Here is a 25030-nt window from a genome sequence, read left to right as displayed (position 1 = left end):
GATAATGTAGACATCATACTCACCTTCCAAATTAAAACAAAAAAATCTGTTTTAGTAAATAACAATTCTATTGGCAGCACACCAGCAGCCTCCATATTTCTAAAGAAATCCTCAGTTATACTGCTGTGTATTTTTAAGTTAAAGTGGATTTTCCCAGATCTTAGGAGAAATTTTCCCATCTCTTACAATAAAGACATAAGAATCATTTGGAAATTTGGAAATGTCCTTTAAATAAGACTAAAATACTTCTTTTGCCTACTAGCTTAGAAGCTTCCTGAAGGCAAAGACCATGACATTTCATTATTGGATCTCTGACATTGAGTATAGTGTCAAAAACAATCATTTAACAAGTATTTGTTGAATGGCCAATGGATGGATATATGAAGATGTCTGTTTCAAGTGACTCCATTATGATAAAACACCTATAGGATTGGATTTGTCATAGAAATCACAATGGTGTACACATCTTGAAGAGAGGTAGAATAACCTTCTTTATATACTAGGACAATGTCATCATTATTTTCCAGAGTTTATCACAATACCTGCTACATGGTAGGTAATATTTAAATATAGGTAAAAATAATAAAGAACTATCTTCTTCTGTGAAGTGCCTACTCATTTCCTTAGCCCACTAATTGATTGGGTTATTTGCATTCTTGGTGCAAAGTTTTTTGAGTTCTTTATAGATTCTAGAAATTAGCTCTAACTAAAGTGTGTGTGGCAGATTTTCTCCCACTCTGTAGGCTCTCTCTTCACATTGTTGATTGTTTCCTTTGCTGAGAAAAGCTTTTTAGTTTGAATCTATCCCAGTTGTTGATTCCTACTTTTATTTCTTGTGCTTTGGGAGTCATGTTAAGGAAGTCTGGTCCTAAATCAACATGATGAAGATTTGGACCTACTTTTTTCTTCTATTAGGTTTAGGGTCTGTGGTCTAATTCCTATGTCCTTGATCCATTTTGAGTTGAGTTTTGTGCAGGGTGAGAGATAGAGTTTTAGTTTCATTTTGCTACATATAGATTTCCAGTTTTCCCAGCACTGTTTGTTGAAGACCATATCTTGTCTCCATTGTATATTTTTGGCACCTTTGTCTAGTATAAGAAAACTGTATTTATGTCAGTTTGTCTCTGTGTCCTTTATTCTGTACCATTGATCTACCTGTCTATTTTGGTGCCAATACCATGCCATTTTTGTTACTATTGCTCTGTAGTATAGTGGAAGTTCTGGTATTGTGATACCACCTGCTTCACTCTTCCTTCTAAGGATTGCTTTGGCTATTCTGGGTCTTCTATTTTTCCAAATGAATTTCATGATTGCTTTCTCTATTTCTATAAGGTATGTCATTGGAATTTTAATTGAAATTGCATTGAATTTGTATAGCACTTTTGTTTGTAGCAGACACTTCACAGAAGATCTATAAGCAATCAACAGATATATGAAAAAATGCTCAACATCTCTAGTAATAAGAGAAACACAAATGAAAACTACCCTAAGATTCCATCTCACCCCAATTAGAATGGCTATTATCAAGAATACAAGCAACAACAGGTGTTGGAGAGGATGTGGGGAAAAAGGTACACTCATCCATTGGTGGCGGGGTTGCCATCCATTGGTGTAGCCACTCTGGAAAGCACTGTGGAGATTTCTTAGAAAACTTGAATGAACCTACCACTTGACCCAGCTATCCCACTCCTTGACCTATACCCAAAGGACTTAAAATCAGCATACTGCAGAGATACAGCCACATCAATGCTCATAGCTGCTCAATTCACGATAGCTAGATTTTGGAACCAACCTAGATGCCCTTCAACAGATGAATGGATAAAGAAACTGTGGTATTTATACACAATGAGATATTACTCAGTCATAAAGAATAAAATTATGGCATTTGCAGGTAAATGGATGCAGTTGGAGTATATCATGCTTAGTGAGATAAGCCAATCCCAAAAAACAAAGACCAAATGATCTCTCTGATAAGCGGATGATAATACATAATGGCAGCATGGGAGGGAGGCAAGAATGGAGGAAGGATGGTTTGTAGAGAGGAAAAAGAGGGGTGGGGTGGGGATTGGGGGGAAGGAAAGATAACAGAATGAGACAAACATCATTACCCTATGTACATGTATGATTACACAAATGGTGTGACTCTACTTCATGTACCACCAGAGAGCAAAAGTTGTACCCCATTTGTGTACAATGAATCTAAATAAATTTTTAAAAAATAACAATAACAATAAAATAAAATACTAAACAATATTATCAAACCTTTAACTAGCCTAAAAAATGTGAAATGATCTAAATAAATAAAATCATAAGAGAAAGGGAAGATATTACAACTGATGCTGAAGAAATATAAAGCATTATGAGACTGCTGTGAACAACAAATTGGACAATCTAGAAGAAAATACATTTCTAAAATTATTTAATCTATCAATATGAAAAAATGTAGAAATCAGAAATCTGGCCACTAAGAAAGATATAGAATCAATAATCAGTCCCCCATCAAGAAAATCCTAGGACCCTTTAGCTTCAAACATGTATTTTAGTATAAAAAATTTGAAGAAGAATAAAATATTTGGAAATACAAGCATGTCTCATATTTTCTACTATGTTTCTGAGCACTTACTGGTCTCCTTTTAAAAATTAAAATTTGAGTACTTGATTGACTATCAAAATAGAAGAAATACTAATAAGTTTCATCCATCCAATTATACATAATCATCCTCCAGATAACATGAATTACATATATATATGTGCAGAATAAAAACATTGTCTAATTATGTAAAAAAAAGTATGTCAATAGATATGTTTTAATTTGAATAAATCTGACACTTGGTTTTGTACTTCAAATCTCAGTTCACAATCAACATTTTAGAATCCCATCTACCAAAGAAAATTAGGTCCATCTGTAGTAGCTTAAACAAGTAACTTAAGATTAATTTCTTGCATGATGTTAGTTATAATTTTAGAAACAAACAAAATACTTACTCATTTGTTAAAACACCAGTTTTTCCTGATTGTGCATCTTTTCAAAAGCAACCCTTATTTTGTCAAAGGAATGCATGCCACCAATAAAGCCCACAGCTACTTAGGAGCCAGAATAATGAATACATCATTCCATAACCTTATGAAAACACTGTGCTGAGCTCCTGCAAAATAATATCCTAGCTCTTGAGCTTAAACTAATAGAAACCTTCAGTCAACACCAATGAAGGGGTTGAGAGCAACAATAAATTGTTTAACAGCTTCACATGGTGCTCTTACCTTTGTCAGTATAGCCAAAATTGGCAACTAAAGAACAGTGAAGTGACTTGGATTTGGGTGGATGCATTTTGTTTTTGTTTTTGTCCTTTACTTAGGCAACATATCACAGCAGAGGATAGTAATTCCCTCTATCAGATTAATGACTACTTCGAATGTAGTACTCCCTCTGAAATTAGAAACCCAAGTAGTCTCCAATTCCCTCTTTAATGCATTTGGACATGATGCATACATGGAGATAGCTGTGCATAAATGATTCCATTTAAAAATCCAAGCTCTTTTTTTTTTTGAACCTAGTCAGTGATGATGAAGAGTTCACCAAGCTTTTTTAGACAGTGTTCCATTTATTAGCATCATTAATAACAATAATAGGCAAGAACCTGTCCCAGCTGAAGAAAGAATTGCCCTACAGGATGTAAATAGACTACTGTGAATGTTCATCAGCTAGATTTCTTGCTGGATTCAAAATTGAACAGAAATTTAAGTTATTACTCATATTATTCATTAAATTTATATTTTTCCTATTAGTGTTCCCAAGGCCTTGCCAAGGTGTCTTTGAGAATTCTAATGCTCTGGCTCATTTTCACTTAGCTGAGGGGGAGAACATACTAAATTGTGCACAGAGCAATATATCTTTCCTCCTCCCCTACTAGACTTTAGTCCCCTTCAGGCCGCAACAGGTTTATGCATTGATTCGATCTGGTTTCCTGGCCTTCAGAATCTCCCCAATCCAATCCATTACTGCCAAGCAATCCTCCTAAAGCACAGATGAGGCCAGTCATCTCCCTATTCAAAAAAATGTCAATGACTGTCAGACAGTGAGCTTTGCCTGACTTGCAAGGCTAGTTGCACTTTGGTTCTAATCTGCCTTACTCACACTTCAGAGTCTCCCTCCTCACCTGCCTTGATTTTTAATTTTTCCCTTCCTACCTCTCCATGCCTTTTTGCTGACTGCTGCTCCACGAAACCTTGTCATGGGGAACATGTCCCAGTTGAAAGTAATTTTTTTATATTCTTATTCCCAAAAGTATTGTGTTTGGAGAGCTCCTTTTCTTTCAAATTTTGTGTTATATTTATTTCAATAAGTACAATCTTCTCATCTTTCATGCCAGATTTTAAATCCATTTAGATTAGAGTATGAGTCACAGACAATTCAATATTCCCTTATAATATCAAGCTCAGCAACTTTTATATAATAGGAGCTTGGCATGTTTGAATGAATGAATGAATGAATGAATGAATGAATGAATGAATGAATGAATAAGAGAAATTATCTCTTTTGTATAATACCATTTTCCTACCTCATTTCCATCCCAAGAGTATGACAGGAACATGAGCCATTTAAGCAGTTTAATTATCTAACCCAAAATGTGGGCTCTGAAGATCAGAGTGAGTCTACATGCAACAGCTGAGGTGTCAAAACACATTAAAAATAATAATGCAAAAATAACCAGGTGTAATATAAGCTGAGTATTTTTTCTGGCACCTCTTCCCCTACCATTCAATTTAGAATTGTGTTCTATAATTATCATATCCGTTTAAAGGTCTTATTTTCTGCTGATTCTTAACTAGATCAAATACATACAGCTTTCAGGGATTGAAAATATTAGTATAAGGAAGAAATTAATGCTTTTGTTGTGATTGATTAAAGGTAATAAAAGTGCACCTTCATTGACACAGTATTTTTATCAAGCATTTAACACTGAGAAATGCATAATCATCTGCTTGAGAGTCATAATTCTGACTGCACCAGAGAAATTAAGTAATGTGGACTATGGTCTTTCAGTTGTGTATTTGGGGAGACTAAGAACTACCACCTACAATGTATTAATTTGAATATTTTGGTGATATGGAGTAAGACATGGACCCTCCCTACAATAAACTTTAGACAAAACTAATATTGGGTTAAATAGAACATGACGCATAAGAAAAGATGCTCAGCACCAGGATTCACACTCCAGAAGAAGACTCTGAGGGCAAACCAGGATGTGGCAGGAGAGGTTGAAAGTAAATCATCAGCCAATTGGTCTACCAAATCTTGTTGAATTTACATTTGCATTCATCAGCTTTCTGTTATTATAGCAAGTATACAAGAAAATCAATTTATAAGGAGAAAAGGTTTATTCTGGCTCATCAATCTGTGACTAGATGGCCCTGTTGCTTTGAGCCTAGGATGGGACAGTATGGTGTGAGCACATGACAGAGCACAGCCATTTAGTTCATGGTCAGCAAACAAAAAAGCAATGGAGTCCACACCCCCCTTCAAGGTCATGCACTCAATGACCTGAAGACCTACCTCCCATTAGGCCTCACCTCCTGAAGCTTCCACCACCTTCTAATAGCACCAAGCTGGGGAATAAGCCTTCATGCAAAAGCCTTTAGGGAACATTGCAAATTCAAACTATAGTAACATTCAACTTATTTCTCACTTTGTTCTCTTTATTGGTCTATATCTGCCTTCGAATTCAGCCCCCTCCTTGTCTGCAGAGACTTATCTCAAAAAGACATATCGGCAGGTGAATTGAATTTCCTACCAAAAATCTTTGAGTCATTCACCATTGCCTTCAGCTTAAGTAGAAGTATTCTTCTCCCACTATGACCTTACTCCTTATTTCTCTAGTCTCTTCTGTTATTCCCAAACACAGCTGTAAGCTCCAGCCATACCACAAGGCCCCTCACAGGGCCATGTTCTCCTCTGCTTCCAAGTCTTCACAGACCCTGTCTGCTCCCTGCCAATCCCATCCCTCCAGCATAACCACCTGACTTGGATACCTTTTAATTGTCTTTCAAAGCTCTCCTGATGCCTCTGAATATCCAACCCAGAAGTTCCACTTCTTCATCTCACTGACACCTTTACATCTCCCTTTTTCAGTATTATGGCTCTTACCCAGTTGGACAAAAATTCTTAATCAATCAACAGAGTGCCCTGCTTTGATATAAAAACTAAGTATCTAACATTCAGTTAGATAGTTATCAGGTCCATTTTTTTTTTCTGTAAATAAACTGACCCTGAGTGCACCTAATGTTTTCCCTTTCAACACTGTTGCTGTTCTGCAGGAGCCAAGATGCTCTTCCTGAACCTGTTTTCTTCCTCAGCTCCCTGATTATCATGGAATTTCTGTTCTCTACCAATTGCCCACTGTCAACAGTTCTTACAGAAACCTGCATCATGTTCTTCTCATCCTCCAATACCAAAGGAACTTCAAGTTTTTGCATTAGCCCTGCCAACCATGAATGAATTCTAGACCTCTTGCCAGAAATGTTTGCTATCATGCAAATCTCCTAGTGGTTTGGCAAATGTGGCCTTACACAAAGAAAGAAGGTAACAGTTGTATTCACTGAAATTATACAAGCAGGACCCACTCTTGGACAGAAGAAAGAGCAGGTGACCGAAATAGAAATGAACCAATCTCTTAAAGATAAAATTGTGAAGCATTTGCGTTTACAAGTATGCTGATAAGCAAACACCTCTGTGCACATGAAAGAAAATCAAAACTTCTTTTTACAATGATCTGTTAGAACCTACAAAATGCAAACCAATCAATCCCCAACTTCAGTTTTTACATCTCTCAGCTCCAGATGCCGTTTACCATTAACCCTCAAATACATCTGATTCTTTCCCCATTCAGGGCCCTGTGAATGAGCTGGTACCTCTACTTTAAATTGCAGTTCAACCTCTCAATATCTCTGACAGGCTGTCACTAACTATCCTATTTAAAGGAATCTACCTCTCATCTCATTATTTATCCTGTTACTCTTATTTCTTTCCCTTTATCTCTATCACAGGCTCAAAATGTTTATTTCCTCTCATCTCCTTTGATTCAGTATAGCATCTTCAGCACTTTGTGCCTGGCATATGGTAAGAGTTCAGTAAATATTAGTAGAATGAATGGAGAAACATTCAGATGGGAAATATGCCTTTGCTCTACCAATTCCAGGCCTAATATCCATTTGGCAAGGCCTCTGCCTTGGGCAAAGGATTTCAGAGAAATTGGGGATATATTCTGTTGGCTTAGTTCTCATGAGAATGGGCAGAAAAAAAGCTTTTGGATTTTAGCTAAAATAATTAACCTCTTGACTCCATTTGTTTATTATCTGTGTGAATTCCCCTTGTGGATGAGATGTTTTCCACCTCAAAGTCCACAAGGATGTGGGAACATAGTGCTTGCACACAGGTCAGTTGACCACCTGCGTTCTGACTGATCGTGATGGTTTTAAGTGTCTCCATACTCTCTAATAGACTTCTCTTTTCTTTTTAAAAGAGGCTTAGTTTAATTCTCCTCCCCCACTCCTTGGATACAGCAGAACTTAGTGACTCAGTTCTAAATAAGAAGAAAATGGAAGTGATGCTCTGTGACCTTCAAGCATCATTAAAAAGGACAGGTTCCACTGGATGCTCTGGAGAGCTTGCTCTGTGGGACACCTTCTACCACAGCATGAGCATATTCAAAACTCCTGAGAGAGGTTCATGAGGAGAAAAATGAAGGCTTCCTATCAACAAGCCAGTCATATGAGTAAAATACCTTTTCTTTCTTCATTTACTCAACTTCCTAAATTCACATGCCACTCTTTCTTTCCCTAGTATATGTTATTCAAGTTTTGACAAAGGCATAAAGCCAAATATCCATACCATGATCAAGGTACAATTTCCCTCCTGCTGCTCCACTGTAGTCTGGCCTTCTACCTCCTGCCCAATGCCCAGCAACCACTAACCGTTTTCCAAAATGGAATAAGCCATCTTTAAAAGCATATCTTACAGGTCAATCCAAGCCTGCAGACAACAGGAGCCCTAACTCGATAACTTTACTCTGCTGCAATATTATGAGAAACCTCAAGCCAGAATCACTCAGTCAGTCACTCCCAACTCTCTTTATGGAAACCAGGAGACACAACACATATCTATTTTTGTCGTAGTAAGTCACTACATTTTGAGGTAATGGTTGTTCTGGTTGCCTTTGAAAATTTTTAATATTTTCATCTAACATGTCTTTTTTCATTGCAACTTGGAGTAGATCTGTGGGTAACTAAAAGCAGAGGAGAGTCACAGCATTAAAGATCAAGTTGTCCACTGCCCAGGATGTGGGACAAGGCCAAGCCAAGATTAAGTGGAACAAGACAGAGGCAGCCAACTCACTATCTCACCTTAAAGCTTGCAGCAGAAATAATTCAAAAGTGAAAATCTCACTCTTATGTTCTGCTAATTTCCAAGTAAATCTGCTTCTTCTGACTATGCATTACTTTTATGATTTGAAATCTTAGATAAGCTGCTTGTATCCCCTTGAAATTAATCCCTATTCCTAATACTGGCAGCAAATGCCTTACAAAGGGTGTTGTGAATCCCAGTGGCCTTTTCAGGAGTGTGATTACTCTCCACAGAGCAAACTCAGGCCTCTCAAACTCAGGCCTCCACAAAGAGCAAATATGATTGCTCTGCACTTCTATATTCACTCCATCTGATATGGACTCATGAATGAGGGCTAAACTCCTTTATTGAAGGTATGTATAATGCATTTTGCAAATCATTCATTTCCAGAAAACTGAGGGTCAACTTTGAGTTCAGAACAAGTTTTAAAAAATATTTAAAAGTAATAAGTCCCTCAAATTGGTTCTAAACAAGAGTTAATTGTTCAGAGTTCTAGTTAACTGTCAATTGGCATACTGCAACCAGGAGTCTGAGTCTACTCCTGACTTGGAAACTGTCACTTCATATCTCTGAGCCTCAGAATCTGCTCTGTAAAAGAAGGGTAGAATTCAATGATATTTAATGTTTTTTCCAGCACTATTCATCTGTGATTCTTGGAAGCATTATTAAATTTCCAAATGAGTTCTTTTTCTCTGTGTCTTCAGATGAGAATTACAACAGAAGAGTCTCGTTTCCCCTGAAACAATGAAATAACTGCATTTTCCATTCTGAATTGTTTAAAAGAATAAATTATAAAAATCTGTAAAATGAATATTTTATCTGCAACTAGCCATAATTTTATAACCTTAAACCACTGTTTCTAAATAAGAAACTGCCTTCTAACTGTTTTATGCTGGCAGGAAGAATTTGAACTACAAAGAAAACCTTGAAAGTATTTTCTGGCCATTGAAATTTATAATTTCATAATTCAATAACTCACTTTGTTTTCTACATGACATTACTTATTCAGGAAGAGAAGATAGATTTTTGTTATTAAATTAAAATTTAAAGTAGAGACAGATACTGTTTACTGAAACAAATAATAATAAAATTGAGTCAATATCAAGTTATTCATGTTAATAACTAGGGCACTATCATTTATAATTCTTTTTTAATATATAAGAATAATTTCCTTTTTTAAATTTGATCTACTAATTAAAGCAAAAAAAGAAAAAGAATAACATGGTTCTATAATTTCCAAAGACTAGTTAATGTGAACATGAAAAAAAAAATGTGCGAATTATTTGAACTGTTAAGTTACATACAAATAATACATAGAAAGGCTGATGTAAATTACAGGAATCAAGTTTGTGTCAGTAACAAATACATAACAATAAAATTTCAAAAAATCTAATTTATACTAAAGTTAAACAATAAAAAAATACTTGAGGACAATAAATGATATAAAAAACACCCTGAAAACTATAAAATGTTGCTAATAGAATGTATAGAATAAAAAATGTATATAGGATGTCCCTGGATTGGAAAACTCAATATTTTGAAAAATTTTACTTTCTGCCAAACTGATCTATAAATTGAATTAAATCCCATTTGATATTCTAATCAGCTTTTTATGTAGAGAGATTTGACAAGTTGATTCTAAAATTTACACAGAAATGCAAAGAATTTAAAACAGTCAAACAATTCCAATAAGATGAACATGCACTACCTCATTTCAAGACACTGGTAGTGCCAAAATAATCCATGCAGTGTGACACTGGTATATAAGACAAAGAGCCATGAAGCCAAATAAATTTTCCAGAAAAGGACTCACACAATCAATAGATTTTCAGTAAGTAATTCAAGGCAATTCAATGAAGAAAAGTGTATTTTCAACAAATTTTCTATAACAACTGTGCAAATGAATAGAAGCAAAATGAATTTCAACACACTATTTCATACCAGACACAAAAATTAAATTGATACAACTAAAACTATGACACTCGTGGAAACAACACACAAAATTGTCCTGCATCATGGATGCAGGCAAAGATTGTTTCATATGTGACACAAAAAAGCACTTATTATAAAATAAAGAAACAAATTAGACCTACCTGCTTTCCATTTGTTTACTCATCAAAAGACTTATTTATGAATATCAGTGTCAGATTAGGAAAAAATATTCACCAAGTGTACATGTGATTAAGGACATTTTTTCATAATATGTTAGAAACTTCTACCTACTACTCATTAATACAAAGGCAACCAGATTTTTAAAAATATATACAAAAGACATGAACAGACACTTGACAAAGGAAGACATAGAAATGACCCATAAACATATGAAAAAGTACTTGACATCATTAGTCACTCATGAAAGGCAAATTCAATCCATGATGAAATAACCTTTCTAAACAAACTAAAATGACTAAAGTATAAAATCAAATGCAAAGACAACAACAGAAGAAAAAGTGAGGATCAAGAATTCTTATAAATTATTTTGGGAAATGCAAACAAACACAGCTACTTTGGATTTGAGTACTTTCTTATGGTTAAAATATACAACTCAAGACCCATAAATTCTACTCCTGCATATTTACCAAGAAGTAAAATGTGTTGACCAAAATAGAAATGAAAAACTTGAACATAAATATTCATGAAAGCTGTATTCAAAATAGCACCAAAACAATCTAAAAGTCATCAAGAGGTGAATGGATAAGTTGTGGGATTTCTCTTTAGTAGAATACTACTCAGTAATAAAAATACTTTGCTTTATATGCTATAAATGGATTAATTTCAAAAATAACACGCTATGCAAAAGAAACTAGAAATATACACAAAAGTATATTCTTCGTGATTCCATTTATATGAAATTTCAGAATAAACTAATTGTTAATTAAAAAAATAATCAAAGTAATCCCCTGGACCAGAGGATTGGGGTTGATTGGAAAAGGTCACATTGAATCTTTCCCATGTTATAAAAGTTACATATTTTAATATGGGTGTGGGTCACACCAAAGTTTGCATTTTCAAAACTCATAAAACTATATAGCACTTGATATTTTTTATTATATGTAAAACATTCATCAAAAGATTCATACATAATTTCCTATGAAAGGTATTCAATTAGGGTCATTTTAGAAATAAAAGTGATTGCCATGTTAGGGCTATCAGATTTTAAGTAAGTTTTATTAACTATTTCTTTTCATTTTTGGTTTTCTGTATTTTTTCATCAATTATCGTGCACCTACTATGTGTCTACCACTGGTGGAGGTGTTTTGAATGCTAACATCAATGAGCAGAATAAACATAAAATGCCTTCTTCAAGTTGCTGACAATCTACTTGGAGAGGAGGAAGACAGAAAACCATAATAAATAAGTAAATAATATAGTGTTTAAAAATGTGAGATATGCTATGAGAGAAAGAAGGAAAATGTCTAGCCTGCCACCATCCTGGCATATCATGCTCCAGCTGCCTGATATCATTGTTTTTTAAAGTTCTGGATATGCTTGTCGTTAGCATTTTTGCCTTTATTAATGATCAATGATTCTAATGCCTTAGAATCATTCTAGAAATAAGCGTGTGAGTATGTGTGTGTTTTTAGAAGTGCTAGGTTGCCATAGCTGCTTCTTTCCTCAAGCTTTTGCAATATTTAATACTTGAATAAATATGTATCAGAATGTCACTCTTGGTGGGTAAAAGGGTTGGATTCAAGGACATTGCGTTCAATGCTAATCACATTCCATGTGCTACTGAGTCATAGTCACATTGAGTTATCAAGTCAAAGAGCAGCCTTTTTGTCTTCTGTATAAAAGACAAGCTGCTCAAATGTTGCAGAATTCAGACGCCCAAGTCATTAAGATGTGGTGGTACATAAAAGATGCAGCATGGATAATTCAAAATAGACAGGAAGAATGTGCTCTAGGAATAATTCTTCTTCAAGTCATAATATCTGGCACAAAACATAAATAAAGCCTTATTTTTCTCCTTCAGTGCCCTGCCGTGAAGGAGTCACTGAGCCAACTTGTTATCTGCCAGTAACAGCTGAGTAGGGGGTAGGCCTTCAGCTATAGAGACTTGTTGTATATTTTTTAACAAGACATAGACTGAGACCATAAGAAATCCCCAACAAAAAGCAAAAAAATGTCAAAAACTCAAAACCACCTACAATAGATTATCTGACATAGTGAAATATTAAACCACATGTCTTTTTTCCATAGCTAGAACACAGACACAAAAATTGCTTTTAAAATTTACTCTGAATTATTGTTTTAATCATACATCTTGGAAAAAAATGTGTTTAACTAAGTTCTATAGATGTGCTCATGGTCCCCTAATAAATCTATATGGTAATAAAGAATTCTTTAAGAATAATGTATTTATTAACTGTCTATGGCTTATGCTTCCTGCTTAATTGCCTATACAGTTATGATTCTGCTCACGTGGCAAGCCTCCTTACCTGTTAAAACTCCACCTCCTCTTTCAGTTTCAGCTGAAGTCCTTTTCTTTGGTAGTCTTTCTCAAGCAACATATTTATAAGTGACCTGTCCCTCTACTCAGCTCCAGTAGCAAGATCTTGCACCCCACTTATTTAGTTAAGGACCAGGCATTTCAATTCCTCTAATAATTATTCCTCTTAGAACTCCTTAGCCAGATTAAATAAGAACCATAGGTTTCACAAGCAGAGTCCAATTTAAATGCATGTTGTAGTCTTCAAATCAATTTGTAAATGTTGTCATAAAAGCTGTTATGAATGATGGTTATCTGACCAGACAAGAAAGGGATGTCTGATATTTTAAATACCAAATCTGAGGTCTAGGATCCTATGCAGAATTACTTTTCTGAAAAAACACAGTTTAAAATATACTGTGCAGTTTTGTTCTGCTTCTGCACTGCCAACTCCAAGCTGATCAAAAAAGTTTAGGTGATCAAAGAAAGCTTAAATGATAGCTGATGTGGAAATATTCCATGAAGTCCCATAAATTGGTTATGACTTCCTAAGGCATCCACGGGAAGTTTCCAAGTCTGCTCAGTACCTTATGAAACTCCTCACATAAACTGCAAGTGAAGTGTGGTTTCTTGTAGTCCCAAAACACCATCAGAGGTTGGGGTGAAGCAAGGAGATAATAGTTATATAGTGTCACACAGCACCATCATTTTGACTGAATTTAGAAAAGCATACAAGTTTAAAATAAGATAATACTTTTTGGCCTTTTTAGCATCTTCTTGCACACTGCTCATCTGTCAAAGCATTCACTAGAGAACATATTTAACCCACTAAGTCCCAGGTTTTCAATTCTGTGAATATTTTAATGAAATTGACACAAGTACATTAAAATAGGTTGGGAACCATAATCTAGATCTTATATATTATTATATTAATATTAAAATGTAACTATTACATTATAATTATAATACCATTGTATATTATAATTATATTCACAGTAATATAAATTTTATGATATAGTACATATTAATATTATATTGTATGTACTCTAAGTTTTCACAAATGTTCCACCTCTTGGACAAAGGGACAAAATGAGTTAGGGATGAAGCAGAAGGAAAATCTGAAGGTCAATAAAAATATGGAAATAAAAACTGAAACAAAGTAGATTACAAAGATTATGCAAAAGCTAGTTCATTTTCTTTTTCTTCCATTTCTTTTGGGTGATCCTCATGTTCTCCTTACTAGTCAAAGCAATAAGACAAATAAGCAATAAGGATTGTAAAAACACAATCCTTTCTTGGAAAGCCCAGATTTCTGGCAAAAGTTAGAAAAATTGCTCTTACCTCTTAGTTCCCCCATATCCAGGGTGGTCCCAAGTTGCTCTAGTAAAGCAACCCTTGCTGCATTCTTTTTGTGTTTCTTGCCATCATAATGTTGCTGGGCCATCAGAGGGTTATTAAACCAGGCTGCACAGAGCCCACAGTATCTGTCTGAATCTCTTCTTTGATAGGGGGATGCAACCACTGGAGCAGTTTCCACTCGTGGGGGCTTGAGTGAGCTCAGGGGAGTTGCTGAGAAAGACAATAAACAGAGAAGCAGGGTCCAGGTTAGTCAATTTCTGAGCAAACCTTTACTCACTACCCAAAGATTAGAGTCTTATGTTTACTCTAGAACTCAAAAATTCATGAGAGCTTGCTGACAGCAGGACAACTTTCTTTGCCAACCTTCACTTTTGCAATGATACACAAATGAGACTTCTTAATTGATAGAGATCAGAATTTGTGTATTTTTGTGCTGAAATATAATAGTTCTAGAGGTCATCCCTCAGGGGAAACATAGGTTTTTAAAAATAAACTTTTGAAGGTAAGGAAGTAATCTTTGAGTCAAAATGAAGCCAAAACTTAAACATTGCACAGTCATGACTTGAAAGATTCTGAAAGGATAAATTGGACATTGGTGTGCTAAAAATAATGGATTTTCCTAAGTGATACAGACAGATCTTTCAGTGATGTGAATTGTACCGACTGAGAAAATCATGTTAATTTTGTCAGTTACTTCTGTTTATTAGGATAGGTTCTCAACCTATACCTGCTAAAATTGATTTTGAAAGTACAGTGGTTGTTTTTTTTTGTCTTTTTCCAAAAGGACAAAAAAGGAAAAAAAAAAAAAAAAACCACTATAGAGCAGATGTTGCTTGTCCAAACTGAAAAGGCGTATATCACTATTTTGAGATTGCATGGTCCCAGTTATTAATACATTTCCATTGTGAACTTACAGTTATTTCTGGACTAGAAAAAAATTTTAACTTGAAGGAGTTTACTAATGGAAAGTAAAAATAACCTTAGTATGCATTACAACATACAAGTTTCTGCCATCCCTCCAATGACTATGCCTCAGGTTATTGTCCTATTTCTCAGATGATTGACTTCAGAGATGCCAAGTGACTTTCTGAAGATGAGAAATCTAGTTAAAATAAAGGAAAGACTCAGAACCAAATGCTTAATTTCCAAGGCCAATGTTCCTTCCAATACCCCAAAGGACTCTTTAAATTAAATAAGAGAGATTTTTTTTTCCCTAGACCTATCTGTCATCTTTTTGTTTTTGTTTTTGTTTTTTTTTAAACACAGGATTCCAATTCATCTTAGAAAAAAGAAATTCTGATCCAAATATTTTTGAAACAAAAACAATATTTAAATTCTCCCATGGCTCATTAGTCATATGCAATTTAGCAGCACCTTCTATGTGTTCCCTGTCTCCAAGATGCAAAATGTAGCTGACAAAACTATGAATATAAGGGTCATTGTTTCAAGGCAAAACAGAGGCCTGAGGCACCAACGATGAGTTAAGGAACCAATTAATCAACTCCCTGAGCTTTCAAATTAACTTCTATGTGTACTCTTAGATTTTAGATAAAATAACTGATACAGAAATACATACTTGCCTAATGTCATTTTAATTCAAGGAATGCCAGCATCATGAGAATATCTCAGGAAGTCTTTCTCCTCTTATCCAGAGAATTCATCAGATTTGGAAGTTTTAGTTAGCTCAAATTTAATGGTGTTATTTCTAAAAGGACTCTGACAAACAACATGCCTCTTAAGTGCTTTATTGCTAGATTTGGTTATATAGAACAATAGAGAAAGAACACTCAAATGTGTGCTATACATCCCACCAAGGGTCATTCTTCTAGGACTTGGGAAATCTAATAAAAGCTACAAGTCTGTGGTTGACCTGGATATGAAAGAACTATCCGTTCTTCTCAAGGAAATTGGGTCTTGCCTCAAAAGTTTCCTGCATCCTTATCAATTGCTGAGCATTTATACCCACCTATTGTTTTTGATGATGACAGAAAGCAAATCAAACATTTACAATCTGAATGAATGCTGACTCTTGAAGCATAATTTAATTTTGTCTAAACTGGACAGTTTTATCAATTGATACCTGATATATCGTAGACTGGCAGGAGTGATGCACAATAGAATAGTTATCAAATAAGATAACCTGATCTAGCACATAGGAAAGTGGAGTAATGCTACTTTTGTACTGTAGCTTCTACTTCTGAATAATTTTACTATCTCATAAGGTAAAGCCTGAAATTTTAATATTTCTTTTGTTTTGTGTTCCAACTGTCTACTCCGATCTCAGTCCAGTCCATATTCTCTAAATACTCATAAAGGCAAAGGCAGTGGCATAGAAACAGCCTTGAATCGAAGTCAGAAATCAAGGTTGACTTGGCCTTCAGCACCACTGAGCTGCATGACCTTCAGCCCATCTCTGATGTCTCTGATTTCCGCAAGGTTAAATTTTAGGATCACCAAACCTTTTTAAGCTACCATTCTTCACTGCTAACTCACAGAATGGGAATAGAACACATTTTAGAAGTTCTCTCCCTTTTGTGGCTTTGACTCAATGCCAAATATGGAAATTGAATGGGAGGAGTGCAGTTTCCAGGTTTTAATGATAAATCCGTTCGTGTACATGGCTCATAACTCTCATAACCTATGGCTAAAGTGTATTATTCTAATGAAATGAATACAAAGTGGGGTAGAGATTATCTTTTGGTTTAAAAAATGCCCTTTAATAAACACATATTTGGTTAATATGTGGTTAATTTTTATTTTAATTCCACACTTTATATTTTCATTCCAGTTGTAAAAAAATTAAACTGAATACTGACTTCTTCTACATTTTGTAAAATGTTAAACTAAGAGTTAATTAATCAAAAACAGTGGGCTTTTGTTTTGTTTTGTTTTGTTTTGTTTTGTTTTGTTTTGTTTTGTTTTGTTTTGTTTTAGGTACCAGGAATTGAACCAGGGCCATTTAATCACTGAGCCACATCCTCATCCCATTTTCATGTATTTTATTTAAAGACAGGATCTCACTGAGTTGCTTTGGGCCTCATTAAGTTGCTGAGGCTGGCTTTGAACTCTCCATCCTCCTGCCTCAGCCTCCTGAGTCACTGGGATCACAGGCATGTGCCTCCACACTCAGTCCTAAAACCAGTGGTTTTCAACATTAGACTTTTCCAGCTTTAAAATCTCTATGCCAGGCTGTACCTCAATTCAATCAGATTGGGATGTCTCCGGGGACAGTCAAGCACCAAGATGTTTTTAAAGCCTCCCTCTTCCCAAACTGCAACTGATACTGAGAACCAGCAATCTAAATACTGTCATATTTTCTTTGAAAATTACTATAAAATAAAGTTTTCTTATATCTTCACATAACAGATAGTCATATAGTAAACCCAATGGCAATGAAGCTAGTTTCTCCATAGGCAATAGAGAAAATGTCACATTTTTATCCATGAGACAGAAGGAAGTAACAATTACTTGCATCTATTGAAACTCCAATTTTTCCATTTTTCTAAATCTAAAAACTTTTCCAGAATATCTAATATCAAAACAAATATTGATAAAGTTAGATCCCAATTCTGATTCTTGTAGCCATGAAGAAACCTCAAATACACATTGAGCTGTCATACCATCAACCTTCAGTTGCCACCATTATGGCACTGCCTGAGTACTGGACCATCATTCTTCCCACAGTTACTCACCTGTGATACAGGATGCTGCTCAATCCCTTCTGCTAAGAGAGACCTTGACACCGAAGCAAAAACTAATTCTCTCTCCTCTGAACTTATAAAGCATTTGCTGACTGCACAATTCATTTGACTTTTCTTAAACACTACCTTGTAATCTTAGTTGTATAAATGTTCATTTGTGTGGTGTATGTGTGTGTGTTAGGGAGATTAGACCATAAACTTTTTTTTTTTTGGTACTAGGGATTGATCCCAGGGATGATTAACCTCTGAGTCACATAGTCACATCCCCAGCACATTTTAGATTTTATTTAAAGACAGGGTCTTGGTAAGTTGCTTAGAGTCTCACTAAATTGTCGAGGCCGGCTTTGAACTTGCAATCCTCCTACCTCAGCCTCCTAAGCTGCTGGGATTTTAGGCATTCACCTGCCAGGCTATAAAGTTCTACTTTTGTGTTTGCTCTCTTCTCTATACATGTCTATAATTGCTTATCTCAATTCTTTTAAACCCCCTGAAATCAAGTACCTTCATGATTTATTTGTTAGCAAATTTTGACCTAAAGTCACATGAGACTTTTCATAGTCTGCATATATACAAACATATTATGATGAAATTATTAATAACTTTGACTATAAGCACATAATCACTGTTTTTTGCAAACACTGCCAACAGTTAAATTTCATTGGATCATTCAGCACCTAGCTGAGGATGCAGCTACCAGACAAATCTGCAGTTCAGTCCCCAGGTAGTCCAGTCTCTTTGGCAGGTAAGTGCCACAACTCAATGCCAACTGTGCAAAGTTGGGGCTCATCCTCAGATTTCTTTTGCATCTTACAGATACAAAAAGCTATTTCCTCTTGTATAGATAGTAGATTCTCAAGGTTCATATGATGAATAAAAGAAGAAAACACTAGTAACTCTTAGTTAATATCAATGTGGGGAACTGTTATGTTTTAATAAATATCTTATGATAGCTGAATTCTAAATCTTTGACAGTTTTAATAAATTTATCTTATATGGTTAAAAAAATTTAGACTCATCATATGTGTTGCATTAAAAAAAAAACCTGTGGGCATCTATACTCTGAAATACCATGCAGCAATAGAAAAAAATTACGAACATTTTAGAAAAATGTTAGTGACATGGGAAAATATTCGAAATAGAATGCCAACTTAAAGATGTGGTTTATATATCAGATGTGAACCAAATTACTTATTATATTAAATGTGGGTGCACATACCATATCAAACCATATATAAAAACTTAAACTATAAATCAAAATCTTAGCCATGGTTGTTTCTGTTGTGGAGTATGAGTGATTTGTTTTATATTCATAGATATATACTCCTTGATGCAGAAGCAAAACATTTTTATTTTACAATTTTTATATAGGCCACATTTCATGCTAATTTGCTTTAGTGCAAAGTTTGAAAAACACTGCTTAGGGGACTTGTGATGCCAGAATTGGGTCTTAAATTAAATCTCAGAATATTACATTTGCAGTGATTTATTTATTAATTTATTGTTGATTTTTCTGGGAAATGGGATGGAAGAAAGTTTGTTCAGTCAGAATATATCAGTCTCCCTGGTTTCTCCAAAAGATCCAGAGAAAAATGGGTTTCCCACTATATTTACAGATCAAAAATATGGAGCTAATTATTTAGATTAAATGAAGTACCTCTTTTCTTTTTCATATGAAGGGTTTGGAAGTGAATTTTCCTACCCAAGACAGAAAAATCCACACACTGTTTCTTCTGTACCATGAAGGAATTTAAAGAGCATTATATTAAATCCAATGTTTCAAAATACATGCCATTTTACATTTCCTGAGAATAAACAAAGATGAGGATGACTTAACAGAACCATCATTCTAATTCAATTGTGTATCAACATTCTTAGTATAATCAGTCTATTAACAGGAATTGCTTCCTCACCCACCCCACGTTCATATATCATCAGTCTTCATTAAGATAGGATTCATAGATCATTGATTTTCATTAATAAAGAATAATTCCCTCTAGTTTCAGTCACTGATTAGCCTCTAAATATCTTAGGAATGCCTGTTTTCTGCAGAATCATAATCTTTGAAAATAAGCCATTACATAGGACTTTAGAGGAGATAAAAGTCCTTCTATAATTTTCTCATGTTTTTTGACAAATGAACCCAAATGCTGTAAGACTGCATTATTTCATGCATTGAAGAGCAGGAGACAAGAATGTAAGCTCCAAGGAGTATTACCTTTCTTTTTCACTAATATATCTTAGGTACCCAGAACTGGGCCTAAACACAGTAAATGTAAAATAACTTCTTGTTGAAAAAGGAGCACAACTTACTATTATAAAGTAAACTTTTTTTGCAAGAAGGAATCATGGACTTAGTTTAGGATATTCTTTTGGTTTGATGTAATGATTGATATTGGAATCAGTGATCACATTCTGTCTCTCCAGATTGATCTTAAAAACAGCTGTGTCTCTATGGATATGATGCATTCATGACATTTGGTCTTCAAATGCTATTCAATTAAGATGCTTCACTCCCTTTAAATTCAATGGCAAAACCTCTGGTTATGGTCATAGTTCCCAAACTCTGGTCAGAGGTAGTCTGGAATAAAGTAATGAACTAAAAAAAAATTTATAATGTCTTCTAAAATTCTAAAGACATAGAAATATCTGTTAGATGTTGCAGGAATGACTAACTCACATTTTCAACATTATATGACACAACCCTTTAAGACGTTTCATATTTCTGTGAATCTGGATATTTGGACACTACTTTCAGCCAATTCAACTAATCAATGAGGAATAGCAAATCACGATATTGATATCCAATCCGACTCCCAGGTTTGAGAAGTTATGTGGTGACATCATTAATCAGTGTGGTCATTTAAAAATAAAATATCAAGTTCTCTTTGAATTGTAACACACTATGTTTTCTGATGACTATTGAGCTACTAGGACATACTTACTTGTTAGGACCTAACTATTTATAAACTTAAATATTTCTCTGGACCTAAGGGCACAGTGAAAAACTATGGAGTTAGTAGATGTCAGTAAAATTTTGAAAACACTAACAATTATGACACAATCCTTCATAGGGAATGTGGTCTAAGATCCTCAGAGGATGTCTTAAACTCTGGATAGTACCAAACCCTATGCATGCTATGCTTTTTCTATTCACTCTTACTGTAGATTGCAATAAATTTATCACACAAGTTTTTTTCTTTCTTTCTTTTCTTATTAAAGGTGTTACTTTAGTGTGTCTGAATCATCAGCATTGCTACCTTGCACATTGGCCATTATTGAGTAAAATAAGGCTTACATGGACACAAGCACTGTGATACTGCAACAGTCAATCTGAGAATCATGACATCTACTAAGTAACTAACAGGCAGGTAGTGTATACAGTATGTACACACTGAACCAATGAATGATTTATGTACTGAGCTGGGCAGAGAGATATGATATGAGATTTCATCACCCCACTCAGAATGGTATACAATTTAAAACTTATGAGCTGTTTAATTCTGGAATTTTCCATTTAATATTTAGTATTTTTAGACCACATTTGACTGCAGGTAACTAAGAAAGGTGAAGTTGTGGACAAGGGAGTACTACTGTATACACTTTTCTTATTGCTTGGGCAAGAATCAACAACTCTTTAATTAACTAGAAATGCTATTAACCTTTTCTCCTAAACCTCAGTCCCCATATTTAACATGGGTAAGAGGCAGTATCCCAAGTGGACAGAATGACAGTGACCGGAACTGGTTGGCTCAGCCCAACACCCACTCCCTAAAAGCACCATCCTTCCTCTGGGAACTGCCCTGGAGGCATCCCTCAGATTGCAGATAATATGGTAAGAGAAGCAGGGCAGACAGCTGACACCTGGTCTCATACCAGCTTTGGTTCTTTTAATTCTGCCAGCATTCCCACTTCACCTAATCCTTACCCTGTGTTCAGGATTGGGAAAGATGTACTTATCCAGCAGCATTAGCTATTCAACTAGAGAGTCAGCTTCCTGGATCATTTCTTATTGCCTATGAATATTTATAGAGGATTCAAAGATGATCACTGCCAGAAGTGTAGCAGAGATAAAGTATGAGCTTAGTTTGGAGAAATAAAAGTGAGAGGGTAGCCTTTTGACCTGAGCTGGGAAGGAAGCTGAAGACTTGGAATCAGTTGTGGGAAGTTCCTGCTGGCATTGTTCTGAGTAGCACATGCACATCTACACCTACTCTTTCTCCACCCTTGCCAACATCCCTCCCTGAATAAAGCATCTCCTGGTTTCTCTATTTAACCTCAATATTGCATTTCATCAAACATATACCCCTAAAAGTAGCACTGACCTTAATAATCCCTGGTTTGCAAGTTATGAAAATCAGCTTTGTATTATGTTTAAAGTTGTGAATATTAACTATGCATCTATTTGGAGTTAATCTAAAGATTAAGTACATAACTGCCACTTGGATACTGATAAAAGTGAAGGTTTGATGCTATTCTGAGTCAGCGCCATGAAACCTCAAAGCAACTCCAGAAATTCCTGAGGTCAGGCTGTCAGGTGAATAGAGCTGCTTTCTTTCCCCCACTGTGTCAGGTCTCTTGGATCAAGAGAATCCAGAATATTAAATGCTAAAGCAAAGTTCCCAAGTCCCTATGAATTTGAAGCCCAGGGCCTTATAACACTGCTTCTGAAATTGAACAATAAGGTTGGTGAGCAAAGGATAATTGCAAATAAGGAAGTAGGTTTCAGGCTAGATCAGAGTCTGCAGATGAATGTTGGAAAATCATTAGGTTAATTCGGTCCCTGGGGGAACAGAAGCCTACATGGCATCTAAATTATTCAGGTGTATCACCCATAATCATTAATTTCACTGTGGCTTGGTCACAAATTACATACTTCATTGTTGCCAGGCAGACACAGCCAAAAGTGAGTGCATGAGAGAAAATAGGGATGATTTCTTTTGAAGAATATTTTGGATAAGTGTACCACTAACAGCCAGTGAAAGTGACGCTGCTTAAAACCTGCCACCTGAGTGTCACTAAAAACATCACATCACCCGGCAGTTTATCAAGGATACCAATCTCAGCCCCACCCCAACCACTGAATGAGAACCTCAGTGACTCATATGTGAACTAAATTTGGAAAGTTTTAGATTAGGACTCAGAGGTTCTCAATCCTGGTTCAGGATTAGAATCAACTGGGGAGGTTTAAACACTGATGACTCCTGCCTCACCTCATGCTAATTAACTATGACTCATTTGGGATAGGGTCACACAATGGTAGGTTTTAAAGTTTTGCAGTTGCTGCTCCTGTGTAGCCTCAGCTGGGAACCATCACATCAGAGGACCAGCATCTGGCATGAGCTCACTTTCAGCTTGACATTACCAAACATCTAAGTTGTGATGTTTCACTCATTCAATCATATATCCATATGTTCTGGAAACTCTTCTGTATCAACATACCCTGGCCCTCATGGAACTTGAAATTTGAAATGGACATATTCATCTAATTTCAAAAACTATTTTATTAAGATCTATGAATTCTACAGAAGTCTGTGTGTTTACTCAAAACAATCATGAGACCAACAGAAATAGAGAAAATAATATGGGTTTTGAAATAAAATCAAACTAGATTCAAATCACAACTCTTGATGAGGTTATTTTACACTGAGATTTTTTTTCCTAAAATAAAATGGGGCCAATGGTTCATCTCATATCCTTTTTGTGACTATTAAAAGTACTGATAAAAGTTGTTTTGTAAGCATCCTGGTCACTGTGAATACTAAGACCAGAACCCACATCTCCTAACTTCTCCTCCATGCCCTTTCCACAATCCCACATTGTCATCCATCCATTCTGAAAGAAAGGCTGAACTAGCAAAGTTAGGAATGTGGTGTGAGGCTGGGGGAGTGTTTGTACAAGTGAGTCAGAAAAACTGGTATACTGGTAGTGAGGTGTACATTTACCTGGTCATGAGTTTGTTGCCACTACAGAAATCTAAGGCTCTTTCGAAGTTGTACAGGATGTCTTGTAGAATAATAGGAAGTACGCATGAGAGCCAGAGGGATGTCTTAAGGAGGAAAGGCATGTGAGTAAAGGTTAAAGGATTCAGAATTACTTGGCTTAAAGAACAGCAGCTGAAGTATAACTTAATAATACTTGAGACTCCCAGAAGATGATGGAATTTGACTTGATATACAGCTGTTTTCCAAAACTATCAAAAAAGGGAAATTAGGGTGAGCCTGGAACAGTAGGCCTTCAGAAGAGAGGTAGCTTAATGATCCCTGATGTTTGGGCATGCTGACTGCCTGCAAGATGGGTAAATGAGGGAGGTTTGTATAATTCAGCATTATTTATACCCATAGGAGGGAGGATAAGGGCATTTAAATGCTACTAATACTAGACAGTAAAACTTAGAATGAAATGGAATGGAATCTTACTGAAACAAAGATAAGATGGGAACTCAAGATTCTGTGAATTTCTATATAGATATAATTCTACAGTCTCTGGATGAAATATAAACATTCATATAGAAAAAAAAATTGGAAGTTGGGTGCAGTGATGCATGCCTATAATATCAGCAACTCAGGAGGCTTAGGCAGGAGGATGGCAAGTTTGAGGCCAACCTGAGAAACTCAGCAAGACCTCATCTCAAAATAAAATAAGGGCAGGGGTTATAATTCAGTGGTAGAACCCCCCTCCCTACCCCCTGTTCATTCCCCAATATCAACAAAAGAAAAAAGAGCAAAATGCTTGAATATTAAGCATCAGGATTTATCAATTATATGAACCTCTTTCTCTTTGAAAAATAAAAGACCTTCCTTTGTTTTAAGAAGAATCAATGAGTAAAATATTCCTTTATATGCCAGAATTAGTTCTTGCCTTCCCCACTCATCAGCTCTCTTGATATGTCAGTTTTACTATCTGCAAATGAAAAGTCTAGGCATTCAGATTTCATCTGCCCTACTGGCTGAAAAGCAAAATGAAGATGCTAATGATTAAGAGTTTGTGCTAATCAAGATCTACTCTCAGGGAGATTTCATAAGTAGGCTGTTAACCCCAGTCTCCTGCTTCTCAGTTAAGTGATCTCAACAGGTGGCAATAGATTAGCAGCCACTCGTTCAAATAACTGAGTACTGGGCTTCCTAAGACCTCCCATCTTCC

At 35.5% G+C, this 25030-nt stretch overlaps 1 protein-coding gene across 1 annotated transcript in view; it reads right to left on the bottom strand.

Moving 5' to 3' along the window:
* Zmat4 (zinc finger matrin-type 4) overlaps positions 1-25030 on the bottom strand; it is a 359370-nt gene that overhangs the window by 110700 nt on the left and 223640 nt on the right. The window contains exon 5 of the mRNA XM_047551305.1: positions 14172-14399. Within this exon, the coding sequence (XP_047407261.1) occupies positions 14172-14399 (228 nt within the window). The remainder of the gene's footprint in view (positions 1-14171; positions 14400-25030) is intronic.

The sequence above is a fragment of the Sciurus carolinensis genome, chromosome 4 (assembly GCF_902686445.1).
Source record: "Sciurus carolinensis chromosome 4, mSciCar1.2, whole genome shotgun sequence".
Taxonomy (NCBI): Eukaryota; Metazoa; Chordata; class Mammalia; order Rodentia; family Sciuridae; genus Sciurus; species Sciurus carolinensis.
Note: the sequence above shows the minus strand (reverse complement) of the source record. Positions and strands in the feature narration are given on the sequence as shown.